At 51.7% G+C, this 26,514-nt stretch overlaps 2 protein-coding genes across 2 annotated transcripts in view; both read left to right on the top strand.

Annotated features, from left to right (window-relative positions):
• Nucleotides 1–26,514, top strand: part of DGCR6 (DiGeorge syndrome critical region gene 6) — a 341,424-nt gene that overhangs the window by 174,379 nt on the left and 140,531 nt on the right. The window lies entirely within an intron of this gene.
• TUBA8 (tubulin alpha 8) lies at nt 1,896–25,284 on the top strand. The gene is made up of 5 exons (XM_050746203.1): nt 1,896–2,595; nt 13,688–13,910; nt 16,052–16,200; nt 18,610–19,290; nt 24,973–25,284. The coding sequence occupies exons 1-5, from the start codon at nt 2,593–2,595 to the stop codon at nt 25,264–25,266; spliced, it is 1,350 nt and encodes a 449-aa protein (XP_050602160.1). The 5' UTR covers nt 1,896–2,592; the 3' UTR covers nt 25,267–25,284.

Here is a 26,514-nt window from a genome sequence, read left to right as displayed (position 1 = left end):
CCTGGAACCCACAGATGCTATATTTAGCATTTATGGTGTAGTCATGGCTCCCTCCAGCCCAAATTTTCATAAAGGGAAAAGATGAGGTGTTCAAGAGCCCTGTCATAATGAAAGGCAATTCAGGGCCACCGTCATTACTAGTATCATCATCGTCACCATCATCATCATCTTTATCCCAGCACCTTAAGAACCCATTCGTGATTTATGTGGTGGTTCAAAAAGAGAACTCGAAAAGTGAATTTATCCAGCTGTGTTTATGGAGCTCGCCTGACTCACTCAGCTCGCCAATTTTGGTGGGAGGGCACTAAGATGAAAACCACACCCCTTCCTGTAAGGTGGTGCTTTGTAGTGTTTAGACACACACACACACACGCGCGCGCACACACACACACACACACCCCCGTAATCCAAACTAGAAAGTGATAAATACTATGGGGGCCGGGCGCGGTGGGTCACGCCTGTAATCCCAGCACTTTGGGAGGCCGAAATGGGCGGATCACAAGGTCAGGAGATCCACACCATCCTGGGTAACACGGTGAAACCCCGTCTCCACTAAAAATACAAAAAATTAACCGGGCATGGTGGCGGGCGCCTGTAGTCCTAGCTGCTCGGGAGGCTGAGGCAGCAGAATCGCTTGAACCCAGGAGGGGGAGGTTGCAGTGAGCGGAGATCAGGCCACTGCACTCCAGCCTGGGCAACAGAGTGAGACTCTGTCTAAAAAAAAAAAAAAGAAAGAAATACTATGGAATAAGTAATAGAATATGCTATGGGAGAGTTTGGAAGAGAAATACATACAGAGTTATAATAATAACCGAAATCCTTCATTGAGCATTTATCACGTGCTTGGCACAATTAGCTTAATCCTGAGTCTTAATTGTCAGGATCTTACATTATAAGATAGACAAAAATTCAATGCATGCTTTACTAAGTACCGTTTTTATCAGTATTTAAATCACTGTGTTTGGTACTCTCCCAAATGCAAAGATGATGAAGACACAGGTACTATCCCTTATGAATGGGTGGCCAACAGAACAGAACAGATTGCTGCATACATAAGGAGAAATCTGCTCCCATTCTCTATTGGCCACGAACAGGCGTGTCTTCGGAGTGGAAGAGTAGAAAGATCTCTAACTGTGCTTGGAAACTTCGGGAGTTACCGCGTCTGGCTAAAGTGGTATTGTCTTTTTTTTTTTTTTTGAGACGGAGTCTCGCTCTGTCGCCCAGACTGGAGTGCAGTGGCGCGATCTCGGCTCACTGCAAGCTCCGCCTCCCGGGTTCACGCCATTCTCCTGCCTCAGCCTCCGGAGTAGCTGGGACTACAGGCGCCCGCCACCACGCCCGGCTAATTTCTTTTCGTATTTTTAGTAGAGACGGGGTTTCACCGTGTTAGCCAGGATGGTCTCGATCTCCTGACCTCGTGATCCGCCCGCCTCGGCCTCCCAAAGTGCTGGGATTACAGGCTTGAGCCACCGCGCCCGGCCTAAAGTGGTATTGTCTTAAGGAAAACCTATGAATTTGCCTGCGGCGGCTTGGTGTTTGGTGGTCAGTTGTCTGAGGAAACTGGAAGAGAGAGGCTGGGGTACACCTTTCAACATGAATGGAACTGACCACTGGAGGGAAAGAACAAGGAACAAAGACCATCCCGTCCATCACCCACCTGGGGGAAAGTGAGGGGAGATGGGCAGGGTGACAACGGGGCCAACATCTAAAGTGTGAAGGGGGGCTCTTACTAAGTGCCCACCCCTTCCCAAGCAGAGGGCAATCAACAACAGCATCTGTAGCGGGTCTTCCTACTGGGCAGAGGCAGGGGAATCCTGGTATGAGTTCTGGAGTACACACATGTGACTTGGCACGTTTGGGGCTTAAAGGTAGGAAGGGATTAAGGGGGGAGATTTGAAAATCCCGGTGGAGGTGGGAGGTACCCCAGGGTAAAAACAGGAACAGTCTTGAGCACCTGCCTGTACCAGGAGCTCTGTGTATGCCATCTCATTTCCGTCTCCACCAGCCAGGAGGGCCTTGGCGGCAGGAGGCACAGGCTTTGGGAGCAGAGGCCCTGCAGCTTGCCAAGCACGCACGGCCCTAGGCCGCCCGGCTGAGACGGCACCTGGGCACCCGCGGCCGCTGCAGCCCGCTCGGGTCAGCTACACCCGAGTCGGGAGCCTTTCCAGGGGGTCGGAGGAGAACGGAAGTTTGGGGTGACCCGCGCGATTCGCCTGGCTGCATTTTACATTTCCTTCTCCAGCAGCTGGGGTCACGAAGGCTGCTCTCGCCGGCTGTGCTGGAACGTGGACACGTGCGCTTTGGTAATAGGGCAGCCTCCCCCGCGGGCGCAGTCCCTGCTGCCAGCGCCCCCGGCTGCGGAGGCGGGACCGAGGACCCAGAGATTTGAGCCGCGGGTGGGCGGGGAGGGGCCTTTGTGACCTGCCCGCCCCTCCCCGGCACTGTGATGCCGGGGGGCAGCTGCGGGCCCGGCGCGCTTGTCCCCGGCTTCCCCCCCTCCCGGTGTGTCACAACGGCGGAGGCGGCCGTATCTGGAGCAGTCGGGGCGGGCAGGCCCAGCTGGGAGGTGCGCGGGCGAGGACAGCGGCAGCGATGGTAAGGCTTCCCCGGGCAGGGAGGGCTGCAGGCGTGCGGCAGGCGCAGAGAGCCGCATCTACGGGGAGGCGCACGGACCCGGCCACCTGGAGCTGCAGAGCTCAAGGCCTTCTGGGGGTGGGAGTTCAGGGTCGAGGAGTCCGCATCCTCGGGCGGGAACACCTGGTGCCCTTTATCGTACGGGGGAAAAAGAGACCGGGGTCGGTTGTTCCTTAAAGGGACCTAATGCGAGCTTTGCGCGCAGACGAGGGGGAGGGAGACCCTGGGGAACCCGACGGAGAAGCGGGCGAGATTCTGGGGTCGGTGGGCAGCCTGTGGACAGAGTGGAGAGAAGGGCGAGTCCGGGGATTCTGGATGGGTGGTCTGGGCCGGGGCGGCTGTGGGACCAGATGCAGTCACGTCTCCAAACCCAACCTAATTGACAGGGCCCGGAATGTGACAGGGGACTTAGGGCGCCGCGGTCCCCCCACGCGTGGAGGTCGTTCTCACACCCCCTCGCCAGCGGCTTGGGTTTGCTGCACGCACAGCCCCAGCGCGGCGAGGTCCTCCGGGCGCACTCAGCTCCCAGGTCTTTCCAGCGGTCAGAGTCGAAGGACTCTGGGACTCAGAAGTCTCTGCTTCCAAAGGCCAGAGGACCTTGGACCTGTTTCCTACCCTGGCTTAGGGGGCTCGCGGCTGCTCCCTTCCCTGCCCCCCCCTTCTCCATTTGCAGACGCGGATCTTACCGAGGGGCGGCTCCAAACACGCAGTTCCTCTCTCTAGGGTCTCCCTCTCCGCCCCCAGTGCCCCTGGTGGCTAACATTTGCCCCCAATCCACTTTCCCAAAGCCCGGAATCCGAGGAATCCCTCCCGGACCCCTGATCTTTCAGCAGTAAGGAGATGGGCTGGAAAGGTTGGGGGCAGAGGGAGGGCAGAATAAGCCTATGTCATGGCCAAGGTCAGGTTCCCTGGGCAGGCTTGCTCCAGCTGTCAGTGACCCAGAATGCAGGCGAGAACCCCCTCCGCCCCGCCCTGTTACTTTTGGACAGTGCCCAGGGCCTCCTGGCTCCCCGGAGCTCTACTCTTCCAGCTTCAGTTTCGTCAGCACCCTCCCTCCTCCGCGCGGGCTCCCGGACACTCCTGGGAGCTGAAAGAAATTGGGAATATTAGGGAGGGTGGCCACAGGAAACTATGTCTGCCTGGGGCCCCTGGTATGCGGCCACAGAAGGGGCCCAGAGCTGCGAGTTCAGAATTTTGACTCTTGGCTCTGCAGCTAGCTGTGTGACTTCAAGAAAGTCACTTAACCTCTCTGGATGGGTTTGTTTTACCTGCAAAATGAAGAGGGTTATAATTCAAATTTCCAAGGCACCACATGAATTTTATTATTTTTAAACTTTTTATGGTAGGGAATTTCAAACATATGCAAACGGAAAGCAAATGGTATAATGAGCCATTATACACGTCATCTAACTTCAGTAATTACCAACTTCTGACCTGTCTCACTTCATTTATTCCCTCCCTCCGTAATTTTGAAGCAAATGCTAGGCTGCGTACTCTAGAATTGATATTTAATATTTATAATATCTAGCGGGTAGCTAGTGCTTTAGGATTTTCCAAGTGCTTCCCTTGAATGCTTTAATTTGGATCTGAATGCCATTGTGGTACAGAGTGGAGCCCAGAGGGTGTTTACAGGAGCGCCGAGGATCTTAACCCAGCCCTGTGCACAAGCTTCAATGTGTGATCCACAGACGAGTTTCTGACAATGCCTGGTAAATCAACAATTCAAACAGCAAAACCTTATTTTGAATGTGCTTAAGAATTTGGGTGTTTAGCTGAAAACCTGTGGTTAAATATTTTGAAATGGGAATATCTTTCATTTATTTTGAAACACTCGATTTTGTATAGCAGGTTCTATCTAGAACATTTAACTTGTGTGCGTTCCACTGTCTTGATGGCAAATATTTTTTGTTGAACATTTTATACTCACAGAAACTTTTAAAATATCATTTGGCTCATTTGTAAAAGGCTAAAATGACACATCTATAAACCGAGACCCCTAGAATCCCACCCTTACAAAAATGACTTTATTAATCCAAGGATTAAGTTTCAGGCTGCTGTCCTGTCTCCTCCACTTCCCTCCCTGGAGGCGGTTTGGAGGAGGTGACCTTGGTGTTAAGGAGAATTCGATTTGTCATTTCTGTAGGTTCTGGGTAAGAAAAGTGTAATTGGCTGGGCGCGGTGGCTCAAGCCTGTAATCCCAGCACTTTGGGAGACCGAGACGGGTGGATCACGAGGTCAGGAGATCGAGACCATCCTGGCTAACACGGTGAAACCCCGTCTCTACTAAAAAAAAAAAAATACAAAAAAATTAGCCGGGTGAGGTGGCAGGCGCCTGTAGTCCCAGCTACTCGGGAGGCGGAGGCAGGAGAATGGTGTGAACCCGGGAGGCGGAGCTTGCAGTGAGCCGAGATCGCGCCACTGCACTCCAGCCTGGGTGACAGAGCGAGACTCCGTCTCAAAAAAAAAAAAAAAAAAGAAAAGTGTAATTAATCCTTATGTATATTTTTAAATGCATTTCTCTAGCTACTAGGCAGATGAGCATTTTTCCTCTGTGAACCTTCCCCCAACCCCTTCCCCCCAGCTACCCACTACACGGTACCACGAATACCCTTTAGCATTTCTGTCCTGGAGCCTAAAGTTACACAGCTGGTAAGAAGCTGAGTAGGGGCTGGAGTTTACATTCGCTGGGCACCAGAGCCTCTGTCTTGAGCCACCGGCCCATGCTGGGACCAGCAGGCTACTCCCACAGCAGACCATTCCCGTCCGCTCCCAGTGTCCTTCTGGCACGCACCTCTCTGGGAGCTCAGACTATGACACCTTTTTTGGGAAGCGGTAGGAGAATTCTGGCCAGGTGCCCTAAGCCAAGCCCATGCCAATGATACCGGGGCACAAAGTTTCTGTGGTTTATAGGGAGGTGGGAACATCTGCAACACGGCTTCCTTAAGTGCATTCCTTTAGAACTTGGGAGCACGATGGAGCAGTTAGAGGGTTCTGGGGGCCAAATGGATATCCTTCTGCCCATCACCCCATGTAGGCAGGCGTGGCTGAGCTCTGTGGAGTTGATAGGTGTATTCTGACCTCAGAGCACGGTGTGGGCTCCCAGGCGCTGCAGGTCATGGCTGCCTCCTCCTCCCCTCCCATCACGAAGGGCAGGTTTCCCCAGAGGCACTGGGCACATGCCTCTGAGTGAGGGGCCTTGGCTCACAGGGCAGCGGCTGGGGCAGAGCTGCTGGGTTGGTAAGTCCAGTGGGAGCCCCCAACATCGGGCCAGGCCCATGCAGAGCTTGGGGCTTAATGCCATTGTTGAGTGCTTTCTGATGAGGCTCCAGAGTGACCTTCAAAGGGAGATTAAAAGTTAAAAATAATTTTGGAGGGGGAAATAGCTGGTGGACACAGGGCTGGTGATGATGGGGGTGGGTGGGAGGATGTGGCACTCTCTGGGGGAGGAAGCAGACCAAATGCTCCTTTTCCCTCAGGCCACAAGGGACGGACAGCACTATCTGTGGCCTTTGTGGTTGGCATTTCCCCTGCAGTGTCTTCCTGTTAGGAGTTCTCTCAGATAATAAGCTGCAGAAGAGAGCAGGAGATGGAGCAGGCACTGTGTGCTTCGGATTGAAACTCCTAAGTGTCTCCTGCACCTGCCCCAGTGCCAGCCATAGCCCAAGGGCCTTTGACGTCCTCCGGCCTCTTATGCTGGGAGTCTCCTTAGCAGATGGCCTCATGGCCAGAGCTGGCCTCCTGTGAGCCCCGTTGCTGCCGTAACTGTAGTGTCTATCATCTGAGCCCCTCTCGCGAGCCACCTTCACTCACTAAAGTGAATTTAGGCTGACTCTGGTTTTGCTGTGTCTGGCTTGCTATCTATTCTTTGTTATGAGTGATTTCAATTATGCTCTATAATCGAAGAGTTCTGAGCAGAGGGAATTCAGCAGCCCTTCAGGAGCCACATCTGTCCTTACTTTAATTACCCCTCTGTGACACTGTGGGCCTGCTTTTCACTTGCCATCCCTGACCTGGGTCCTAAAATATATGTGATCTATTATCCCAGCCTGACAAGTAGAGATAATTTGGTGTAATCACGTGCTTCCTGAGAGCAACTGGGGCATGAGAGCACAGGTGGTCAGGGAGTGGGGGCGGTCCCCGGCTTGCACAGGGCACACACTGTGGCCCACGTCGGCCCCTCTCCCAGATGATATGCCACTTTTACCGTCTTGTGATACTTGGAAATAGTATCACAAGACAGCCTTTTTAAGGCTTCAAAGTCTCCTTCTGCCAAGGATGGTGATTAGCTTATCTTAGTCCTCTGAGAACAAAGCAAAAGGAAATGACTATTATTAAAATAGAATAGAAGATTGATGTAAAAAAGGGCTTCTTGCAGCAAAATTATAAACGGGCTGCAAAGTTCTAGAATTTCTTTCACTGATGCTCTGCAAAACATAGGCACTGGGCGCATGCTTCCCAGCGAGGGGCCTTGGCTCAGCGGGCAGTAGTTCCCCAGGCAGAGTGGTCACAGGTGGCCTAGATGTCTCACTGGCCCTGCCCTTCCTCAGCCTGCGCTCCGGACAGTGCGGGAACCAGCCTGCGTTTTCCTGCCTCTTGCTCACACTGCTCCTGCATCCACCTGGACTGTCCCAGATCATCTTGGCTGTCTGCCTTCTACAGAGTCCTTGTGAATATTCTTCCTTTAGGAAACCAAGCTAGAAGATGTCTCCTTCTTGGAACTCCCTCCGTGCTTGACCTGTATGCTTCTTGGGCATTGGCCACTGTCCTGGTTGCATGGACTGCAACCCCTCAGGGAAGGTTTTCATTCCAGTCCTCCCTGTGTTAACTGGGCACCTGCTACATTCAAGCACTGGGCTCGGTACTGGGGAGTCCACGAGTGAAAAAGGTTCCTTGCCCTCACACAGCTTATGTTCTCTACTAGAAAGGTGAGAAAACGAACAGGCAGCTATAATACGATGTGATGATTACAATGACAGGAATGAAGGGGATGGGGGAGCACACGGCAGGGCCCTATGCTGTCTTGGGGTTTTGCAGACTTCCCTTAGGAAGTGACATTTAACTGGAGACCTGAAGGATGAATGAGAGCCCAGTACCTCACGATGCTGTCTCGAATTCAACCACACAAAAAGATTTGCTATAGAAATGAGTAGGTGCCTTTTGTCGCTATCCCAGCATGAGGGCTGTGTGAGAAGTGGCATGCTTTTCATGAGGAAGGGACCTCCTTAGTCTCTGCACCTCCCTCCTCTTCACCCCCCAGAAGAAGCTGGGTGGGAGAGGCTTCTGCAGCAAACAGGGGATCTCCTCCCCTCACAGGGGCCAAGGGGTACAGAACTTGTCTGAGCTCTACAAGCCCAGACTGAAAATAGAACTGAGAGAGAGAAGCAGTGTGAGTGACAGGCATGTGCCCTGATTGGCTAGACAGGGGAATCTGAAATATGAGTTTGGAGCGAGCGCATGACTTAAATATCCTCTGCTGGGTCAGCTTGCCCCTTGCCCCCAACCCCAGCTGCACACACGGGCACCGAGAAGCAGACGCCTGGTTCTGTCAGAGAAGGATGACCCATTTTCAAAGAGACCGCCCCATGAGCCATTCTCCATTTCGCTCTGCATCAGAGACATTTCCTGTTTGGAGTTCTGCTATCCGAACTTGGTCTTGCATTGACGTAGATGTGGGCACACCCCAAGGCCCTGGGAGTTCAGAGCTGCAAGTGAGGCAGGAGGCTCTGTGGTCTAAAGGAAAGAAGTCAGGCCCGGGTCAGAAGCCCTGGATTCTGATCCGGGCTCTTTTGCTGCTGCAGAGCTGTGACACGTTGAATTTGTTCCTTTTCCTCTCTGAACTCAACTGTTTCATCTGTAAAATAATGCAGAAGGAATTCCTATTAGGTGGTCCATGAGGCTGGCCCAGCTCCGGTATCCTAAATGTTCGGAGCCGATACAACATCCCTGGTTATGATAGATGGATGCCCTTTCTTGGACGTGAGGATGCCTCCCAGGGGCGTCAGCACTGGGTCCGCTCTGTGGAACTTCCAGGCCAAAGGCTGGGTAGGGTGATGAGACAGCATGGCTGCAGGAGTCGAGCTCAGTGCCTGAGCTGGGAGCTCGATGCCGGAGCTGTGGGCTGCTCCCCGTCCCTGCTAGGAGCAGGTGCAAGAGGCCTGCAGAGTGCTGCGGCTGGGCATGGACCTCACAGTGCCATGAAGCCTCATGCAACTTTGAATTTCACTTGTGATTTCTTCCTGGAACTTCAAAGCCCTGACACAGTAGGCACGTAGTCAATATTGTTTGAGTAAGTGACTGTGTGCAATGGCCCAGGGTAAGGGGGTTCTGGAGAGGGCAGTCCCTGCTCCTGTTTTTTCTCTGTCTCCTTTGTTTTGATGATTTTTGCTTTTTACTATGAAAAATTTCAAACTTTCAGAAAAGTAGAGTAATGTGCCACCCATATACCTATTATGTAGATTTAAGAAGAATGATTTTTCCATCTGTTATCTGCTGTGTTTGGAAAGGATTTTAAAGTACAGACATCAGGACATTTTACCCCTAAATTCTTCGGATGCAACTCTAAAAAATAAGGATGTTTTCATACTTAACCACAATTGTATGAATACACTGAACAAAGCAAATCAATTTATTTGTCCCCCAAATACTTTGATTTGTTCAAATGAGAATTCAGTCAGAGTCTCCATGACGCGTGTGGTGGTGGTGCTTTAGTTCCTTTGATACGGAACAGCCCCTCCCAGCTCTTCATTTCTCATGAGCTGAAAAGGTTGGGCCGGGCACGGTGGCTCACGCCTGTAATCCCAGCACTTTGGGAGGCTGAGGCGGGCAGATCATGAGGTCAGGAGATCGAGACCATCCTGGCTAACATGGTGAAACCCTGTCCCTACTGAAAATACAAAAAATTAGCTGGGCATGGTGGCAGGCGCCTGTAGTCCCAGCAACTTGGGAGGCTGAGGCAGGAGAATGGCCTGAACCCGGGAGGTGGAGCTTGCAGTGAGCCAAGATCATGCCACTGCACTCCAGCCTGGAGCAAGACTCCGTCTCCAAAAAAAGAAAAAAAAAAAAAAAAAAAAAAAACAAACCTGGACTAGCTGCCCTGTAGGATGTTCCACCTTCTGGATTGATTTTGTTTTCTCTGATGTCACTAAACTTAACCCTCTGATCCCTGTGTTGCCTGTGAAGTGGAAGGTGAATCTACCGGGCTCAGTGATGAAGGCTGAGTGTTTTTGAGACGAAGGCCTCACAGGTGGTGCGTGTCACACTGAGTCCCATCAGGAGGTCCTCAGTGTCGGGGTGGCCCACAATTAGCGATGCTGAGGTTGATCGCAGTCTTAGGCTGGAGACCCTGGGACTTACTTTCCCCCTTGTGACTGTAACAGTGATTCTTTGGCTCTAGGCGAAGATTCAGTTCCCATCAGTCTTTCACCTAATGATGCTGGCATTCTTGTCCAAATCAATCACGTAATTAGAAGATGAAATAGGGCAATATTGCATAATCTATTATTTGGTCCACATTGCTTAGCAGACATTCTTCGATTAAAGAAAAAGAGCCTTCTTTATCCTGGCTAACACAGTGAAACCTCATCTCTACTAAAAATACAAAAAATTAGCCGGGCGTGGTGGCGGGTGCCTGTAGTCCCAGCTACTCGGGAGGCTGAGGCAGGAGAATGGTGTGAATCCGGTAGTCGGAGCTTGCAGTGAGCCAAGACTGCATCACTGCACTCCAGCCTGGGCGACAGAGCGAGACTCCGTCTCCAAAGAAAAAAAAAAAAAGAAAAGAAAACAAAAAGAGGCTTCCCTAACTAACAGGGCTGTCTGGATAGGGACAAATGAGTTTTTCTCTGGGGGTTTTCTTTGAGGACTTGCAGATTTTCATCTGTGCATCCTGCTTCACTCAAATGCTGCCATCACTCCTTGTGAGGCTCAGGTTGTCTGTCTTAGGCAACGGGAGCCTCTTCAGGTGCTCGGGCAGCGCCTGGGTTAGCCTCCGTGCCTCCAGGCGCTATGCAACATTCCAGGCTTATCTAGCACACTCCCCACCCTGGACCTGGACGCCTCCCTCTCTCCAAGGAGCCTGGTACCTGTTAGCAGGGACCTTCCTTCTCTCTTGATTGCTGTAGCTACTTTTCGCTTTTGGGAGCACCTATGAATCTGTCAGTCATTTCTGAGTCTATTTTATGCCTCCCATTATTCTTACGAGCGAGTTCAATAGGGAAAATAGCTCTTTCTAAGGGGTGTGTGTGTGTGTGTGTGTGTGTGTGCGCGCGCGCGCATGACGGGGGCAGGGGAGAGAGAAAGAGACAGACATTTTGTAAAGACTGGCATATGTATTAGTGTGAGATTAAAGAGGGCATTAAAAGAGGCTAAAAACGTTGTCGTCATGCTAGTGGTTTTCAGTTCCCCAGATCCTTGACTCTTCCTCCCATGATCTTTGATTTTCCTAAAATATCCCTGCATCCTCCCTGGAAAGCCCCAGAATGTTCCAGAAGTGAGAGCAGGCTGGGGGCCGGGCAGCACCGTAGGCAGGACTAGAGGGTGGTCGGGATGTGGTGGTGGTGAGGGGGCGACAGACCCAGAAGGCCGAGGGTTAGGACCACAGAGGATACTGTCACTTATAAGGATAATATATAGGACCGGGCCCCCCTCGGGCCTCTCCAGAGTCCCCTCAGCTTCCACACCTCCCTGGGAAGCCACAGCCATGTGCTGAATGTGACGCCGTGGTCTGGGTGGATAACTCGCTGGTTGTTGGTGGCTTCTGGATACAGACGCTGCTTTCCTTAGGTCTGAATTGAACCCTCAGATGGAGGCAGAGACTAGACCCCACAATAAAGGAGAGAGGAGCAGGGACCCGGGAGCTCCTTCTATGTGTGCTGCTTCCCGGTGGAGAAAAATGCTACCAGGTAGTACCGTAATGAAAATGATAATGGCAAGACAGCATCAACAACTCTGGCTAACTTATACTTTTCAGATGAGGACAGGTTCAGTAACTCAGCCCAGGCCATGCAGCACAGAAAGTAAACTGAGAAGGCCAGGTGTGAACCTGGGGCGTGGGCCGCTCTGTGGGTAAAGCCTCTCCCTAGCCACCAGGCTTACGGAGATCCAGCGGGTTGCGTCCCCCGTCGGACTTCACCCCGTGTCGGGCTGCCCCGTGCTCATCCTCGTGCTCATCCTCCCTCAAGGCAAGGACCAGGTGTCACTCAGCTCCAGCGCAGAGACAGGACTAGGGTGGGGGCACAGTTGTAAAATTGAACTACGGGGCAATGGTCCTGACACTCTGACCCCTCAAGATGCTACTCGAGGCAGCTGCCCTGCTCTCCATGCCCAGAAATTCTTCCACGTCCCCAGGAGCCCCACACTTTGATGTGGAATCTACTGGCTTCTGTGCTCAGCCGTGCCCTCTGGAAGCTCTGCCCCTGGCTTGGGTTACCTGGAGCTGGAAAATGCCAGGGCAGGTCATAGATAAAAATAGAAACCCACAGACCTGGCACATGCTTCCTGTTGGGCTCAGGCAGCTGCCCCAGGCACAGTGCCACCTTGTGTGGGCCACTGCTTCCCCAGGGCAAGGTGTGGGTGGGACGATGAGTCTATCATCCCTGCGCGTGCATGCGCACACACACACACACACACACACACACAAAACACTCTCCCCACCCCCCTTTTTCTTTAATCATTTCAACTTTTACTTTAGATTCAGAGAGTACATGTGCAGATTTGTTACACTGGTATATATCGTGATGCCAAGGTTTGGAGTACAATTAATCCCGACATCCAGGTAGTGAGCATAGTACCCAATAGTTAGTTTTCCAATCCTTGCCCCCTCCTTCCTTCCCCACTCTAGTAGTCCCCAATATCTACTGTTGCCATTTTTCTGTCCATGAGTACCCCATGTTTAGCTCCCACTTATAAGAACATGTGGTATTTGGTTTTCTATTCCTGCATTAATTTGCATAGGATAATAACCTCCAGCTGCATCCATGTTGCTGCAAAGGATATGATTTCATTCTTTTTTGGGGGCTGCGTAGTATTCCATGGTGTATATGTACCACATTTTCTGTATCCAGCCCACCGTTGCTGGGCACCTGGTTGGTTCTGTGTCTTTGCTGTTGTGAAGAGTGCTGTCATGAATGTGTGAGTGCACGTGTCTTTTTGGTAGGACGATTTTCTTTTGGATGTATACCCGGTAACAGGATTGCTGAGTGAAATGGTAGTTCTAAGTTCTTTGAGAAATCTCCAAGCTGTTTTCCACGGTGGCTGAACCAATTTACATTCCCGTCAGCGCACTCCCCATCTTAAGCTGTTAGTACAAATACCAATCAGGCACTTGTGGCTTCACATCAGAGCAAGGCAGAGCTAAGGACACTCCGGGGTCAGCTTTCCTTGACACTTGGCCTGGCATAGGTAAGGGGCAGGCTATGGGGCTGCAAAGATTTTCCAATTGTTTGGCATGCAGGAGGGGCCCAATTTATACCCTCCCAATCCTCTCTTGGGATAACAAATAATCCTTTACTTCTACACCGGTAACCATGATACTACTGACATGGCGTATACTTCCAGAGCATGTTCCTTTCATGAGTGCTCATTCGCTCTGTGATACCCTGAGACTGTGTGTGCGTGTATGTACACATGTGTGCACAATGCTCAGAAAGTCAGGGTCAGGAGTGGCTATGAATGCTGGCTTGCGTGGGAGTAGGTTGAAGGAGTTTCTGCCATGATCACCAGTTCTTCCTTGGGCCTTCTTCACCAGTGCAGGAGTCTTGTGGTTTGGAATTAGCCCCTTGCTTCATCTTTGCAACCGCCCTCTGTTTTTCTTTCCTGGTGTAAAAGGTTAACCCTGGGAGGCAACCTTCAGAGCAAAGCACAAAACAGCTGTGTCTTCTTTAGATCTAAGTCCTGGTCCAGCTGCTCTAGAGCTGGGGCACCTGCAGCCTCAACGCCAGCTGGCAGTGCGGGGCTGGGGCCGGGCTGGCCTGCAAGGTGAATGTTACGGGGGTGTAGGGCAAAGGCATGCTGGGGGCCTGGACTCTCTGACCACCTCGATGCTTCCCTCTCCCCACAGCGGGAATGCATATCAGTCCACGTGGGCCAAGCAGGAGTTCAGATTGGCAATGCCTGCTGGGAGCTCTTCTGCCTGGAACACGGCATCCAGGCAGATGGCACTTTTGATGCTCAAGCCAGCAAGATCAATGATGATGACTCCTTCACCACCTTTTTCAGCGAGACTGGCAATGGGAAGCACGTGCCCCGGGCCGTCATGATAGATCTGGAGCCTACCGTAGTGGGTGAGTGGGGGCGGAGATCCTCTCCACAGAGAACACCGTGAAACCGCAGAGGCATTGACCCACAGTAGCTAAGGAAGGAGCCTCTCTAGCTGGAAGGTGGGGCTGGTGCAACCGGAGCCTCCCACCCCACGTGACATCTGTCAGCTCCTTGGGGTCCCCACATTCTCGGAGAATCTCATAACAGTGATCAAGACTCTATGCCGAACAAAATGCCTCCCACTCAAACCCCCGAGGCCTGCGGCGCCGTGCCAAAATGGTCACATTGCTACTAAATACTAAGGATAAGAAAACCCAAATAATTGTAGGAATTATAAGACTCCCCTAAGTGACCAGTTTCCCTAAGTATAGGTTTCGGAGTCTGCCCTCAGGGGTGGGTATAACCTCAGAGCATCTTACACACAAAGGGGCCTATCACGGCGGGCACATTCCTTCACAGCCAGGGGCTGCTGGAGTTCTGGAATGAGGTTCCTTCAGGTTTAGGAAACGTAGAGGAATTCTGCCTCATGTCTGGGCAGATCTCCACCTCCCACACTATCCCCCAATAGTGCTACTTCCCCCATTTCTGACCCCTGGGTCAACTCTCAGTTGAACATCAGGATTTCCCCAGCTTCAAGCCTCGCTCATCAAGCAAGACATGGACAGTTCCCCAAAGAGGACTGGGCGTGAACTATAGTGCCTGAACACCAATGTCTAGGGGCAACAGAGGGCAGATGCTCCACCCCCTTGATGCTTTGTACCAATGCACAAAGTGCAGGTTACCTCCCAGGCCACTGCACAGATGACTTTTCTGCACGCAGTAGAGGAACCCCAAAGAGAAAAGGCGACATAGTTGGGGCCTGATGTGTCTTGATCTGCTTGTGTGGACCCTTGGAAGTGAGCAGAGACCCCTTAAAGGCCTCTCTAGGGCTCTTGCTCCTCTAGGACCTGGAACATAGCTTTGCTTCACATTATTCTAAAATATGTCTAATGCCTGGCATGTGTTATTGCCACCACGAGGTGGAGTTGAGGGGTGGGACAACTCTTGGGAGGGTCTAGGTTCTGGGCAGATCATCCTGAATCTTTCTCCATGTCCCTAGAACATGTTAATGTAAATGGACTTAAGTTAAACTGTTGGTACACCTTGCAGCATGAAAGGAAAAATGAAAGGGAAACCTTGAGGGTCAAGGTGGAAGGGAGGAGAGGCAGCTGGCATTGGTGTTCGATGCGCTTTGTTTTTTGTTTTTTGGTATTTTGCTTATTTTTTATTTTTTTTATTTTTGAGACGGAGTCTCATTCTGTCGCCCAGGCTGGAATGCAGTGGCATGATCTTGGCTCACTGCAAGCTCCACCTCCCGGGTTCACACCATTCTCCTGCCTCAGCCTCCCAAGTAGCTGGGACTACAGGCGCCCGCCACCACGCCTGGCTAATTTTTTGTATTTTTAGTAGAGATGAGGTTTCACCATGTTAGCCAACATGTTCTCGATCTCCTGACCTCGTGATCTGCCTGCTTTGGCCTCCCAAAATGCTGGGATTACAGGCGTGAGCCATGGCGCCCGGCCAGCCCAAGTTTTGTCATTGTGGGTTTTTTTTTTGGAGATGGAGTCTTGCTCTGTCTTGTTGCCCAGGCTGGAGTGCAGTGCAAGATCTCGATCACCTCAGCCTCTGCCTCCCAGGTTCAAGCGATTCTCTCCTGCCTCAGCCTCCTGAGTAGCTGGGACTACAAGCGCACGCCACCACACCCGGCTAATTTTTTGTATTTTAGTAGAGATGGGGTTTCACCATCTTGCCCAGGCTAGTCTCGAACTCCTAAGCTCAGGCAATCCGCCCGCCTTGGCACCCCAAAGTGTTAGGATTGCAGGCGTGAGCCACTGCGCCGGCGGTGTTGGATGAGCTTTGTAAAGCTCAGGCTTTTTAGGGTTCCAGCCAGTAGGGCAGCCTGCTTCTCACCACCCACATGAGCCACAGGCCTTGGCTCTGTTAGTCCCTGAGCTCCCCAGGAATTCTCGTAGCCTTTTGCGGATTCATTATGATGTGGTCTGGCTTAAAACCTCCGTGGAGTTTTATAGGTAGGGGAGACCGGAAGGGGGTCCTGCGGTAGTGTGATAGGGAGGGGGGCTTCTCCCCTGGGCAGTAGGACCTAACGGTCTTCCTCTCTTGGAAGATGAGGTTCGGGCAGGAACCTACCGCCAGCTCTTCCATCCAGAGCAGCTCATCACAGGAAAGGAGGATGCAGCCAACAATTATGCCCGGGGCCACTACACGGTGGGCAAAGAGAGCATTGACCTGGTGCTGGACCGCATACGGAAGCTGGTAAGAGTCAGGAGGGCAGGGGATGGGTGGGCCCGGCTGGAGTGGACACAATTGGCCCCATGCCTCTTTGATGAGGCTGAGGAGAGGCATGTGACCCCCGGCTATAGGATGGAGCTCCTAAGGTTTGGGAATTTCTGCTTAAATTCTTTAAGAAGCACGCAAAGGGATGATGCCCCTTCCTCTGTGTTGGCATCATAGACTGTGTTCCAGGCTGAGGCCCTACTCATTGATACTCTCTGGTAGTATCTGGGGAAGCTTCCGGGTGTAAGGCAGGATGAGGTCTCTGCTGGTTGGAAACACAGGTTAACAAAGCATTTAACTTGGAAGAGAAGAGGAAGAGATTGCTGATCCATTTGGGCACTTACAAATGCCATTACAAATGTCAAGTACATTCCTTCATTTAATCCTTACTAATTATACTTAGGAGGTCTCCTTCTGTACTTTACAGATGAAGAAAGTGAGGGCCGGGGTGGTTCAATATCTTAGCCTGGGTCACACAGCTAAAAAGTGGCAGAGTTGGGGCTTGAACTCAGTTGGTTGGACTATAAAGCTCTGAGTTGTAGGTTGTGTCACTTTCTTTCTTTAAGCTTCCATTTGCTTATCTGTAAGTGGAAAAGCTTGGACCTGATCACATGTTCTTTGCCTGGGAGCTAAGGGTGCCAATTTTTTTTTTTTTTTTTTTTTTTTGGAGTCGGAGTCTCGCTCTATCGCCCAGGCTGGAGTGCAGTGGCCAGATCTCAGCTCACTGCAAGCTCCGCCTCCCGGGTTTACGCCATTCTCCTGCCTCAGCCTCCCGAGTAGCTGGGACTACAGGCGCCTGCCACCTCGCCCAGCTAGTTTTTTGTATTTTTTTAGTAGAGACGGGGTTTCACTGTGTTCGCCAGGATGGTCTCAATCTCCTGACCTCGTGATCCGCCCGTCTCGGCCTCCCAAAGTGCTGGGATTACAGACTTGAGCCACCGCACCCGGCTGGGTGCCAAATTTTTGCATATGTTCACTTTTTCTGTTTAGAGGAGGGCTTGTCAGGGTCATTGGCCTCAAAGCTGTCTGTGGTCCCCAAAAGTTCAAATCACACCCAGTGGGAAAATCCTGTGATTCTGTGAATTCTCTGATAAGAGCTGACATCCGTGCCTACAACGCATCAGTCCTTGCTCAGCATGTTATGCTATTTCATTTAATTGTCACAATAACCTTATGAGGATTTTCTATTGTCCCCATTTTCACTAAGAAGGAAGAGAAGTGGCCGGGCACAGTGGCGCATACCTGTAATCCCAGCACTTTGGAAGGCTAAGGGGGGCGGATCACGAGGTCAAGAAATGGAGACCATCCTGGCCAACATGGTGAAACCCCATCTCTACTAAAAATACAAAAAATTAGCTGGGCATGGTGGCAGGTGCCTGTAGTCACAGCTACTCAGGAGGCTGAGGCAGGAGAATTGCTTGAACCCAGAAGGCGGAGGTTGCAGTGAACCAAGATTGCACCACTGCACTCCAGCCTGGCGACAGAGCGAGACACTGTCTCAAAATAAAAAAGAAGGAACAGAAGTTTGGAGAGGTTCAGTAACTTGCTCAAGTTCTTACAACCAAGAAATGGCAAAGTTGATGTTAGAACTCAGGCTTTCCGGCTCCATGTACCTTTCTGAAATTGGTGCCCTGAGTCACCTTCCAAGGTTAGGTTGAAGTCTGTAGGTAGCAGTTCCCACAAAATCAAATGACAATAGCAGGGAGAGTGGGCAAGGAGTTGGGGCCCCCAAAGGGCAAAGTCACCATCCACTGTGGTTCTGAAACTCTCATTCCCTGTTCAACCAAGCTAGTGGGCTGAAACCTTCATGTACCTAGAGGCGTGTGCCCCTGCAGCTTGCCATCCTATTAAAACACAAATAGAGACAGAGTCTTGCTCTGTCATCCAGGCCAGAGTACAGTGGTGTGATCATAGATTTCTGCAGCTGTGAGCTCCTGGGCTCAAGTGATCCCCCTCCCTCAGCATCCCAAGTAACTGGGACTACAGGTGTGCGCCACCATGCCCAGTTCATTTTTACAATTTTTTGTAGATCTTACTATGTTGCCCGGGCTGGTTGGGAACTCCTGGCCTCAATGGATCCTCCTGCCTCAGCTTCCCAAGGCCAATGGATCCTTGGCCTCAATGGATCCTCGGCCTCAATGGAGCCTCCTGACTCAGACAGGCATTGAGTCACTGTGCCTGGCCCCATCCCATATTTTAGCCACTCCTCCAAAGATCAGTACAACTCCTTTTATTTCCTTACTTCTTCATAGCTGTTTTGATTTCATCCACAAAACACTGTAGAGAGGTGGGATGGGGCAGACAGAGTGGGTGGTCTGGCGTTTTTCACTGTGGGGTGTTCTCAGAAACTTGTCTTCATGATTTCTTCTCCTGTCCTGCTCTCCCCAGACAGACGCTTGCTCTGGCCTGCAGGGTTTCCTGATTTTCCACAGTTTTGGTGGAGGCACTGGCTCCGGCTTCACTTCTCTGCTGATGGAACGCCTCTCCCTGGATTATGGCAAGAAATCCAAGCTGGAGTTTGCCATCTACCCAGCCCCCCAGGTCTCTACTGCAGTGGTGGAGCCCTACAACTCCATCCTGACCACCCACACCACGCTGGAACATTCAGATTGTGCTTTCATGGTGGACAACGAAGCCATCTATGACATCTGCCGCAGGAACCTCGACATCGAGCGCCCTACCTATACCAACCTCAACCGCCTCATCAGTCAGATTGTGTCCTCAATCACTGCTTCTCTCCGCTTTGACGGGGCCCTCAATGTGGACCTCACTGAGTTCCAGACCAACCTGGTACCCTATCCCCGCATCCACTTCCCGCTGGTCACCTACGCGCCCATCATCTCTGCCGAGAAAGCCTATCACGAACAGCTCTCCGTGGCCGAGATCACCAGCTCCTGCTTTGAGCCCAACAGCCAGATGGTGAAGTGCGACCCAAGACATGGCAAGTACATGGCCTGCTGCATGCTCTACCGGGGCGACGTGGTGCCCAAGGATGTGAACGTTGCTATTGCTGCCATCAAGACCAAGAGGACCATCCAGTTTGTAGACTGGTGTCCTACAGGCTTCAAGGTGAGAGCTGATGACTTAGGAAGGGGGGAGAGGACCAGAGAAGCAGAGGGAGATTACCAAAGATACGCAATTCCATGGGTGCTTTAGGCTTTATGTGATGATAAGGGGAGGGGCACTTCAACCAAATGTAACATGAGTGGAATTCAGCTTTGGTTGAGACACAAATGCTGTTAAAGTTTTGTCTGTTTCGGCCATTTTAGAAAAGTTTGGTGCTATTTTAAATTGGTTAATCACCTTTGGTTTTGTTTACTGAGCAACAAGTAATGATTTGGTATTGGCCGGAATCTACTGACCTGAAGGGCCATGCTTTTGGTGTTCATGATTTAATTCAATTTGCCTAATGTTAGTTATTTGTTTTTTTTTTTTGAGACGGAGTCTCACTCTGTCGCCCAGGCTGGAGTGCAGTGGCACAATCTCGGCTCATTGCAAGCTCCGCCTCCCAGGTTCACGCCATTCTCCTGCCTCAGCCTCCCAAGCAGCTGGGACTACAGGCGCCCGCCTCCACACCTGGCTAATTTTTTGTATTTTTAGTAGAGACAGGGTTTCACCGTGTTACCCAGGATGATCTCGATCTCCTGACCTCATGATCCACCTGCCTAGGCCTCCCAAAGTGCTGGGATTACAGGCGTGAGCCACTGCTCCTGGCCTTTATTTATTATTTATTTTTTATTTTTATTTTTGTGAGTCTTGCTCTGTCACCCAAGCTGGAGTGCAGTGGCGCGATCTCGGCTCACTGCAAGCTCTGCCTCCTGGGTTCACGTCATTCTCCTGCCTCAGCCTCCCGAGTAGCTGGGACTACAGGTGCTGGCCACCACGCCCGGCTAATTTTTTGTATTTTTAGTAGAGACAGGGTTTCACCATGTTAGCCAGGATGGTCTCGATCTCCTGACCTCGTGATCTGCCTGCCTTGGCCTCCCGAAGTGCTGGGATTACAGGCATACGCCACCGCTCCTGGCCCTTTTTTTTTTTTTTTTTTTTTTTTTTTTGTGAGACAGAATCTCTCTCTGTCACCCAGGCTGGAGTGCAGTGGCACGATCTCGGCTCACTGCAAGCCCTGCCTCCCGGGTCCATGCCATTCTCCTGCCTCAGCCTCCCGAGTAGCTGGGACTACAGGCACCCATCCCCACCCTGCCTAATTTTTGTATTTTTTTTTTTTTTTGAGATGGAGTCTCACTCTGTCACCCAGGCTGGAGTGCAGTGGCCGGATCTCAGCTCACTGCAAGCTCCGCCTCCCGCGTTTACACCATTCTCCCGCCTCAGCCTCCCGAGTAGCTGAGACTACAGGCGCCCCCCACCACGCCCGGCTAGTTTTTTGTATTTTTTTTAGTAGAGACGGGGTTTCACCGTGTTAGCCAGGATGGTCTCGATTTCCTGACCTCGTGATCCGCCCATCTCGGCCTCCCAAAGTGCTGAGATTACAGGCTTGAGCCACCACACCCGGCCAATTTTTGTATTTTTGGTAGAGAGGGGGGTTTCACCATGTTAGCCAGGATGGTCTTGATCTCTTGACCCTGTGATCCACCCATCTTGGCCTCCCAAAGTGCTGAGATTACAGGCGTGAGCCACCGCACCCGGCCTCCAACTTAAAGTTAGTTTTCATGGATATTTTACGCTTCCTTGTACAGCATGATTTTGTGGCCATTTTAATTTTAGAGTTAACCAAATTATTCCAGTTGCCAGAGGAGTATGATGCCTCCCTCTCACACAAAGATGTGCTCTCCCAATTTATTTTGAAAATGTAAATATCTATCCTGCACATCTCAATCAATTTGGAGTAATAAGATACTTTTATAGTTATTCTATGATTGCTATTTTCCATTGCCATTAACCAGGAATAAGCAAAAACCAGCAAGCCGCGTGACTGGTGGTTGACCAGGTGCCCGCAGTCTGGAAAATGCCAGGCTCAGAGAGTCAGTGGGGAGATACGAAATAGCGAGGGTAGGCCCTGGGGCCCCAGGACCAGGAATGCCGAATGGTTGAAGTCAACCCTCTGAGCTGGACCGGCAGGCATGCAGCCTGGCTGTGCATGTGAACAGCTCAGCCACTCCCCTCATGGTCTTTTGTCAGATTCTGCCATCATAACAGCTACCACATTCCCTTTAACTAGTGTCCTCTAGTCGTGCTCTCTCTTTTTATTTTATTTTTTTAAATTTTTTTCCCCTGAGACGGAGTCTTGCTCTGTTGCCCGGGCTGGAGTGCAGTGGTGCGATCTTGCCTCACTACAACCTCCGCCTCCTGGGTTCAAGTGATTCTCTTGCCTTTGCCTCCCAAGTAGCTGGGATTACTGGTGTGCACCACCATGCCTGGCTAATTTTTGTATTTTTAGTAGAGATGGGGTTTCACCATATTGGCCAGGCTGGTCTCAAACTCCTGACCTCAGGTGATCCACCCACCTCGGCCTCCCAAAGCACTGGGATTACAGGCATGAGCCACCAAGCCCGGCCCCTAGTCATGCTTTCAATCATTCAGAGGTTTTACGGGTACCTATTATGTGTCAGGATTTGTCTCCGTTGCTGGAGGTGAAGAGATGAACATGCCTCAGTTCTTCCTGGCAGGAGTTACAAGTGTGAGGCACCAGCTGCCTGCTGGCCTCATGGCTGCCCTGTGTGAGTCTGAGGCTTTGACCTGGCTGTTCTGCTGAGTGAAGAGTGTGGCATTCCTTTTCACTGCTATCCTCCTAGCTACATATACAATTTTGCCTCAACACTATGCTTATTTTTTTTGTGGCAGTTCTAATCATCCTGGCAAACCCAGTCAAGGTCTTCCAAAACATGAAGTTCTTTTTTCTTTTTCAAATGGAAACAAACAACAAGCTAGTAGGAGAATGAATGGGAAAAAAAGAGAATGAATGAGAGAGACATGGCGGGTGATGGGGAAATTAACAAAAAGGAAATGCCCCCTCATTCTCTCCTTCCAGCAGAAGCTCTGGGGTTATGTCCTGAAGGATCATTATGGTAGCATTAGCATAAGCTAAGAAAAGTACGTTCCCTGGAGTGAATGCTGCTAAACTGCATCTTTTTTTTTTTTTTTTTTTTTTGAGACGGAGTCTCGCTCTGTCGCCCAGGCTGGAGTGCAGTGGCCAGATCTCAGCTCACTACAAGCTCCGCCTCCCAGGTTTACGCCATTCTCCTGCCTCAGCCTCCCGAGTAGCTGGGATTACAGGCGCCCGCCACCTCGCCCGGCTGGTTTTTTGTACTTTTTAGTAGAGACGGGGTTTCACCGGGTTAGCCAGGATGGTCTCGATCTCCTGACCTCGTGATCCGCCCGTCTCGGCCTCCCAAAGTGCTGGGATTACAGGCTTGAGCCACCGCGCCCGGCCTAAACTGCATCTTACATTCTCTCCAGCAGTGCTTGTCCCCGCTTGACTCAGGTCAAGAGATGTTAGCACTTAGAGGAGGGCAAGCTGGCCCAGGCTCAAGGTTTATGGCAGTCGGTTCAGATCTAGCAACATATGTGACGTGGCCAAGTTCATATTCATTGCCTTTCCCTTCCCCACTTTGCCCCTCTCCCAGTAGCACCTCCGCCTCCAAGATGCCACCTGTGCCTAAGAGGAATGACGGCTGCTGTGGGCCCAGTGGCTGGCTGGCTACCCATGTTGCTGCACAGCTGGCTGCCATTCCCACCCCAGCCCCTCAGGAGGATGTGCATTTTAAAGCTATGGATTTAAGAGACTGGCAATTAAAATGTGGTGGTCTCAGTGGGAGAGGTGGCCGAGGACATCCCTGTGGTTCTCAGTCCCCATAAGTAATGTCACGGTTTGCCACGTTAGACTTGTCCCAGTTTCCCATGGTTCCTGGGGTTGGCTTTGGTTTGGGACATGTGTTGGGAAGAAGAGAGATTTCCAGGATAGCGGCGCCACCGCAAGACGGAGCTGGGCTGAGCCTGGGAGACCTGCCATGCTGCCAGAACTTGGCAAGACCTTCAACAGCCTTCTTGGATTGGAGTCCCTGCTTTTCTTCTAAGAACTCCCGATTTCCAAAAACATAGAGCCTGGTTAACACCAGCACCACCCCAGGGCCTTTCGGCTCTCTTTATTTACTGCTCTGGAATATCCCTGTGACCTCTTCCAACAGTTTTCACTCTTGGCAGGGAAACTTCCTTAAATTTACTTGCAACACAACTAAAGAGGAGCTTCAGATGACCACTTGGGGGAGAGTACGCTTTTGAATAACTTCGCATCTAGAATGCATTTCCCTCTTACACATACACATGTACCAGACACCTCCCCACCCGCTCCTAATGTTGCTCGTGACTCATTTGCCTACTTGCTGAGCCCCCTATACCAGCCCTGTCCTCCTTCTCTAGCCTTTGATTGCCCAGCCCTTCCCCACCTACTTTTTTTTGTTGTTGTTGTTTGTTTGTTTATTTTTTGAGACGGAGTCTCGCTCTGTCGCCCAGGCTGGAGTGCAGTGGCCGGATCTCAGCTCACTGCAAGCTCCGCCTCCCGGGTTTACGCCATTCTCCTGCCTCAGCCTCCCGAGTAGCTGGGACTACAGGCGCCCGCCACCTCGCCCGGCTAGTTTTTTGTATGTTTTAGTAGAGACGGGGTTTCACTGGGTTAGCCAGGATGGTCTCGATCTGCTGACCTCGTGATCCGCCCGTCTTGGCCTCCCAAAGTGCTGGGATTACAGGCTTGAGCCACCATGCCCGGCCTTGTTTGTTTTTTAAGAGACAGGGTTGGCTGGGCGCAGTGGCTCATGCCTGTAATCCCAGCACTTTGGGAGGCCGAGACGGGCGGATCACGAGGTCAGGAGATCGAGACCATCCTGGACAACACGGTGAAACCCCATCTCTACTAAAACTACAAAAAATTAGCCAGGCGTGGTGGCGGGCGCCTGTAGTCCCAGTTACTCGGAAGGCTGAGGCAGGAGAATGGCGTGAACCTGGGAGGCGGAGCTTGCAGTGAGCCGAGACTGTGCCACTGCACTCCAGCCTGGGCAACAGGGCGAGACTCCGTCTCAAAAAAAAAAAAGAGAGGGCCGGGTGCGGTGGCTCAAGCCTGTAATCCCAGCACTTTGGGAGGCCGAGACGGGCGGATCACGAGGTCAGGAGATCGAGACCATCCTGGGTAACACAGTGAAACCCTGTCTCTACTAAAAATACAAAAACTTAGCCGGGCGAGGTGGCAGGCGCCTGTAGTCCCAGCTACTTGGGAGGCTGAGGCAGGAGAATGGCGTAAACCTGGGAGGCGGAGCTTGTAGTGAGCTGAGATCTGGCCACTGCACTCCAGCCTGGGCGACAGAGCGAGACTCCGTCTCAAAAAAAAAAAAAAAAAAAAAAAAAAAAAAGAGAGACAGGGTCTCACTCTGTCCCTGCTACTAGAGTACAGTGGTACCACTGTAGCCCACTGTAGCCTTGACCTCATGGGCTCAAGTATTCCTCCCACCTCAGCCTCCCTGAGTAGCTGGGACTAGTAGGCGTGGCCACCATGCCTAATTTTTTTTTTTGTAGAGATGGGTTTGTGCTCTGTTGCCCCGCCTGCTTTCACTTTCTCTTCAGCTCCTCCCTCACCACCTGCTGGCTTCCCCAGTCCCATCCCGCCTGCTGCATCCCACAGACCCACTCCCACGCCCATGACCGTGACTTGAAGCCATGCCAGGTGACCAAGATGCCCCATCCTGAGTTATCCTCTGACTGACTTGAATCTTCTTCTGTGGCTCCTCCTCTTTCTCTGTCCCTCAGGTGGGCATCAACTACCAGCCCCCGACTGTGGTGCCCGGGGGAGACCTGGCCAAGGTGCAGCGGGCCGTCTGCATGCTCAGCAACACCACGGCCATTGCGGAGGCCTGGGCCCGCCTCGACCACAAGTTTGACCTCATGTACGCCAAGCGGGCCTTTGTGCATTGGTATGTCGGAGAGGGAATGGAAGAAGGAGAATTTTCTGAGGCCAGGGAAGACTTAGCTGCCCTGGAGAAGGATTATGAAGAAGTGGGGACTGATTCGTTTGAAGAAGAAAATGAAGGGGAGGAATTTTAAATATACACCTTTCCCTTGGCTGTGTCTCTTTATTTATGCTGCTCCTCTCAAAGCACATGTTCAAGAGTAACAGAACACTGTCCCCACCCCAGCCTGATTCCTGCCTTACCCAGGAGGAGGGTGACCGGCCCCAGTACCCAGGGTGGCACGACTAGACCATAAGTGGACACTGAACTCCATCAGGCTCTCCCTGGGTAGGAGCAGCTTTGTGTCACCAAAGAAAGTGAGGGCCACTCTCCCCGGGGGTGGGGCTGCAGCCCAGTTTCACATGCGAGGAGGCCTAATCAGGAGTTTCAATTCCAGATGGTGCTGGGTCCAGCCCTAAAACATGGCCTGCTGGCTGGGGAGTGGGAACACTCAGAGAAAAGGGAGATCTGGGCCTGGGAAGATTCTGGGGCGGGGGTGAGCGGAAGTTCACATGAGTGGGTCTATAGCCCGCTCCGGGCATCGTCTAGACTTAGCGTGCATTCACTCCCCCATCACATATTCCAGCACACACCCTGTCCTAGGCAGTAAGAGCTGGAGAGTTGGTGATAAGCGAGACAGACACATTTCCTGCCCTCACACGTCAGTAAGCGAATGAGATCATGTCAGCTGGTGTCAACTGACAGAAAGTAAAAGGCAGTGGTGAGAGAGTGTCTGGGCGTGCTCCCGTGGACTGCGTGGTCAGAGACAGCCTCATGGAGGCCTGGGCCACGTGACAGGATGCTGGGTGCAGGGAGAAGCAAGTGCAAACACAGACTGGGAACAAGCTTGGAGCGTCTGCAGAGCCGAAGGAGATTGTTCCCTGGAGGATGGTGAGAGGGGAAGAGTGAGGGAGACAAGACTCAGGAGCCAGGCAGGGCCAGAGTGCATCCAGCACTATAGGCCATGGACAGGAGTTTAGAATTTTTTCTAAGTGAAACAGGCATTTGGAAGGTTTCAAGCAGGATATCTATACCTTATTTCTATATTCATACTGACCTTATCTCCACTCTTCCCAGTCTCAAAATGGATATTCTGCTCATTGTGTAGATGAACAGACTGGGATGTTTTAGGTGTTGGAGACAGTAGGAGGTACAGCTCAGATGCAGGGCCTGCCTTTCCTCCTGTCCACCCTACACTATGCCATTATCTTTTTTTTTTTTTTTTTTTTGAGATGGAGTCTCGCTCTGTCACCCAGGCTAGAATGCAGTGGCGCAGTCTCGGCTGTCTGCAAGCTCCGCCTCCTGGGTTCACACCACTCTCCTGCCTCGGCCTCCTGAGTAG

Source organism: Macaca thibetana, chromosome 10 (assembly GCF_024542745.1).
Source record: "Macaca thibetana thibetana isolate TM-01 chromosome 10, ASM2454274v1, whole genome shotgun sequence".
NCBI classification, from domain to species: Eukaryota; Metazoa; Chordata; class Mammalia; order Primates; family Cercopithecidae; genus Macaca; species Macaca thibetana.
This window is presented reverse-complemented; position numbering and strand designations above follow the sequence as displayed.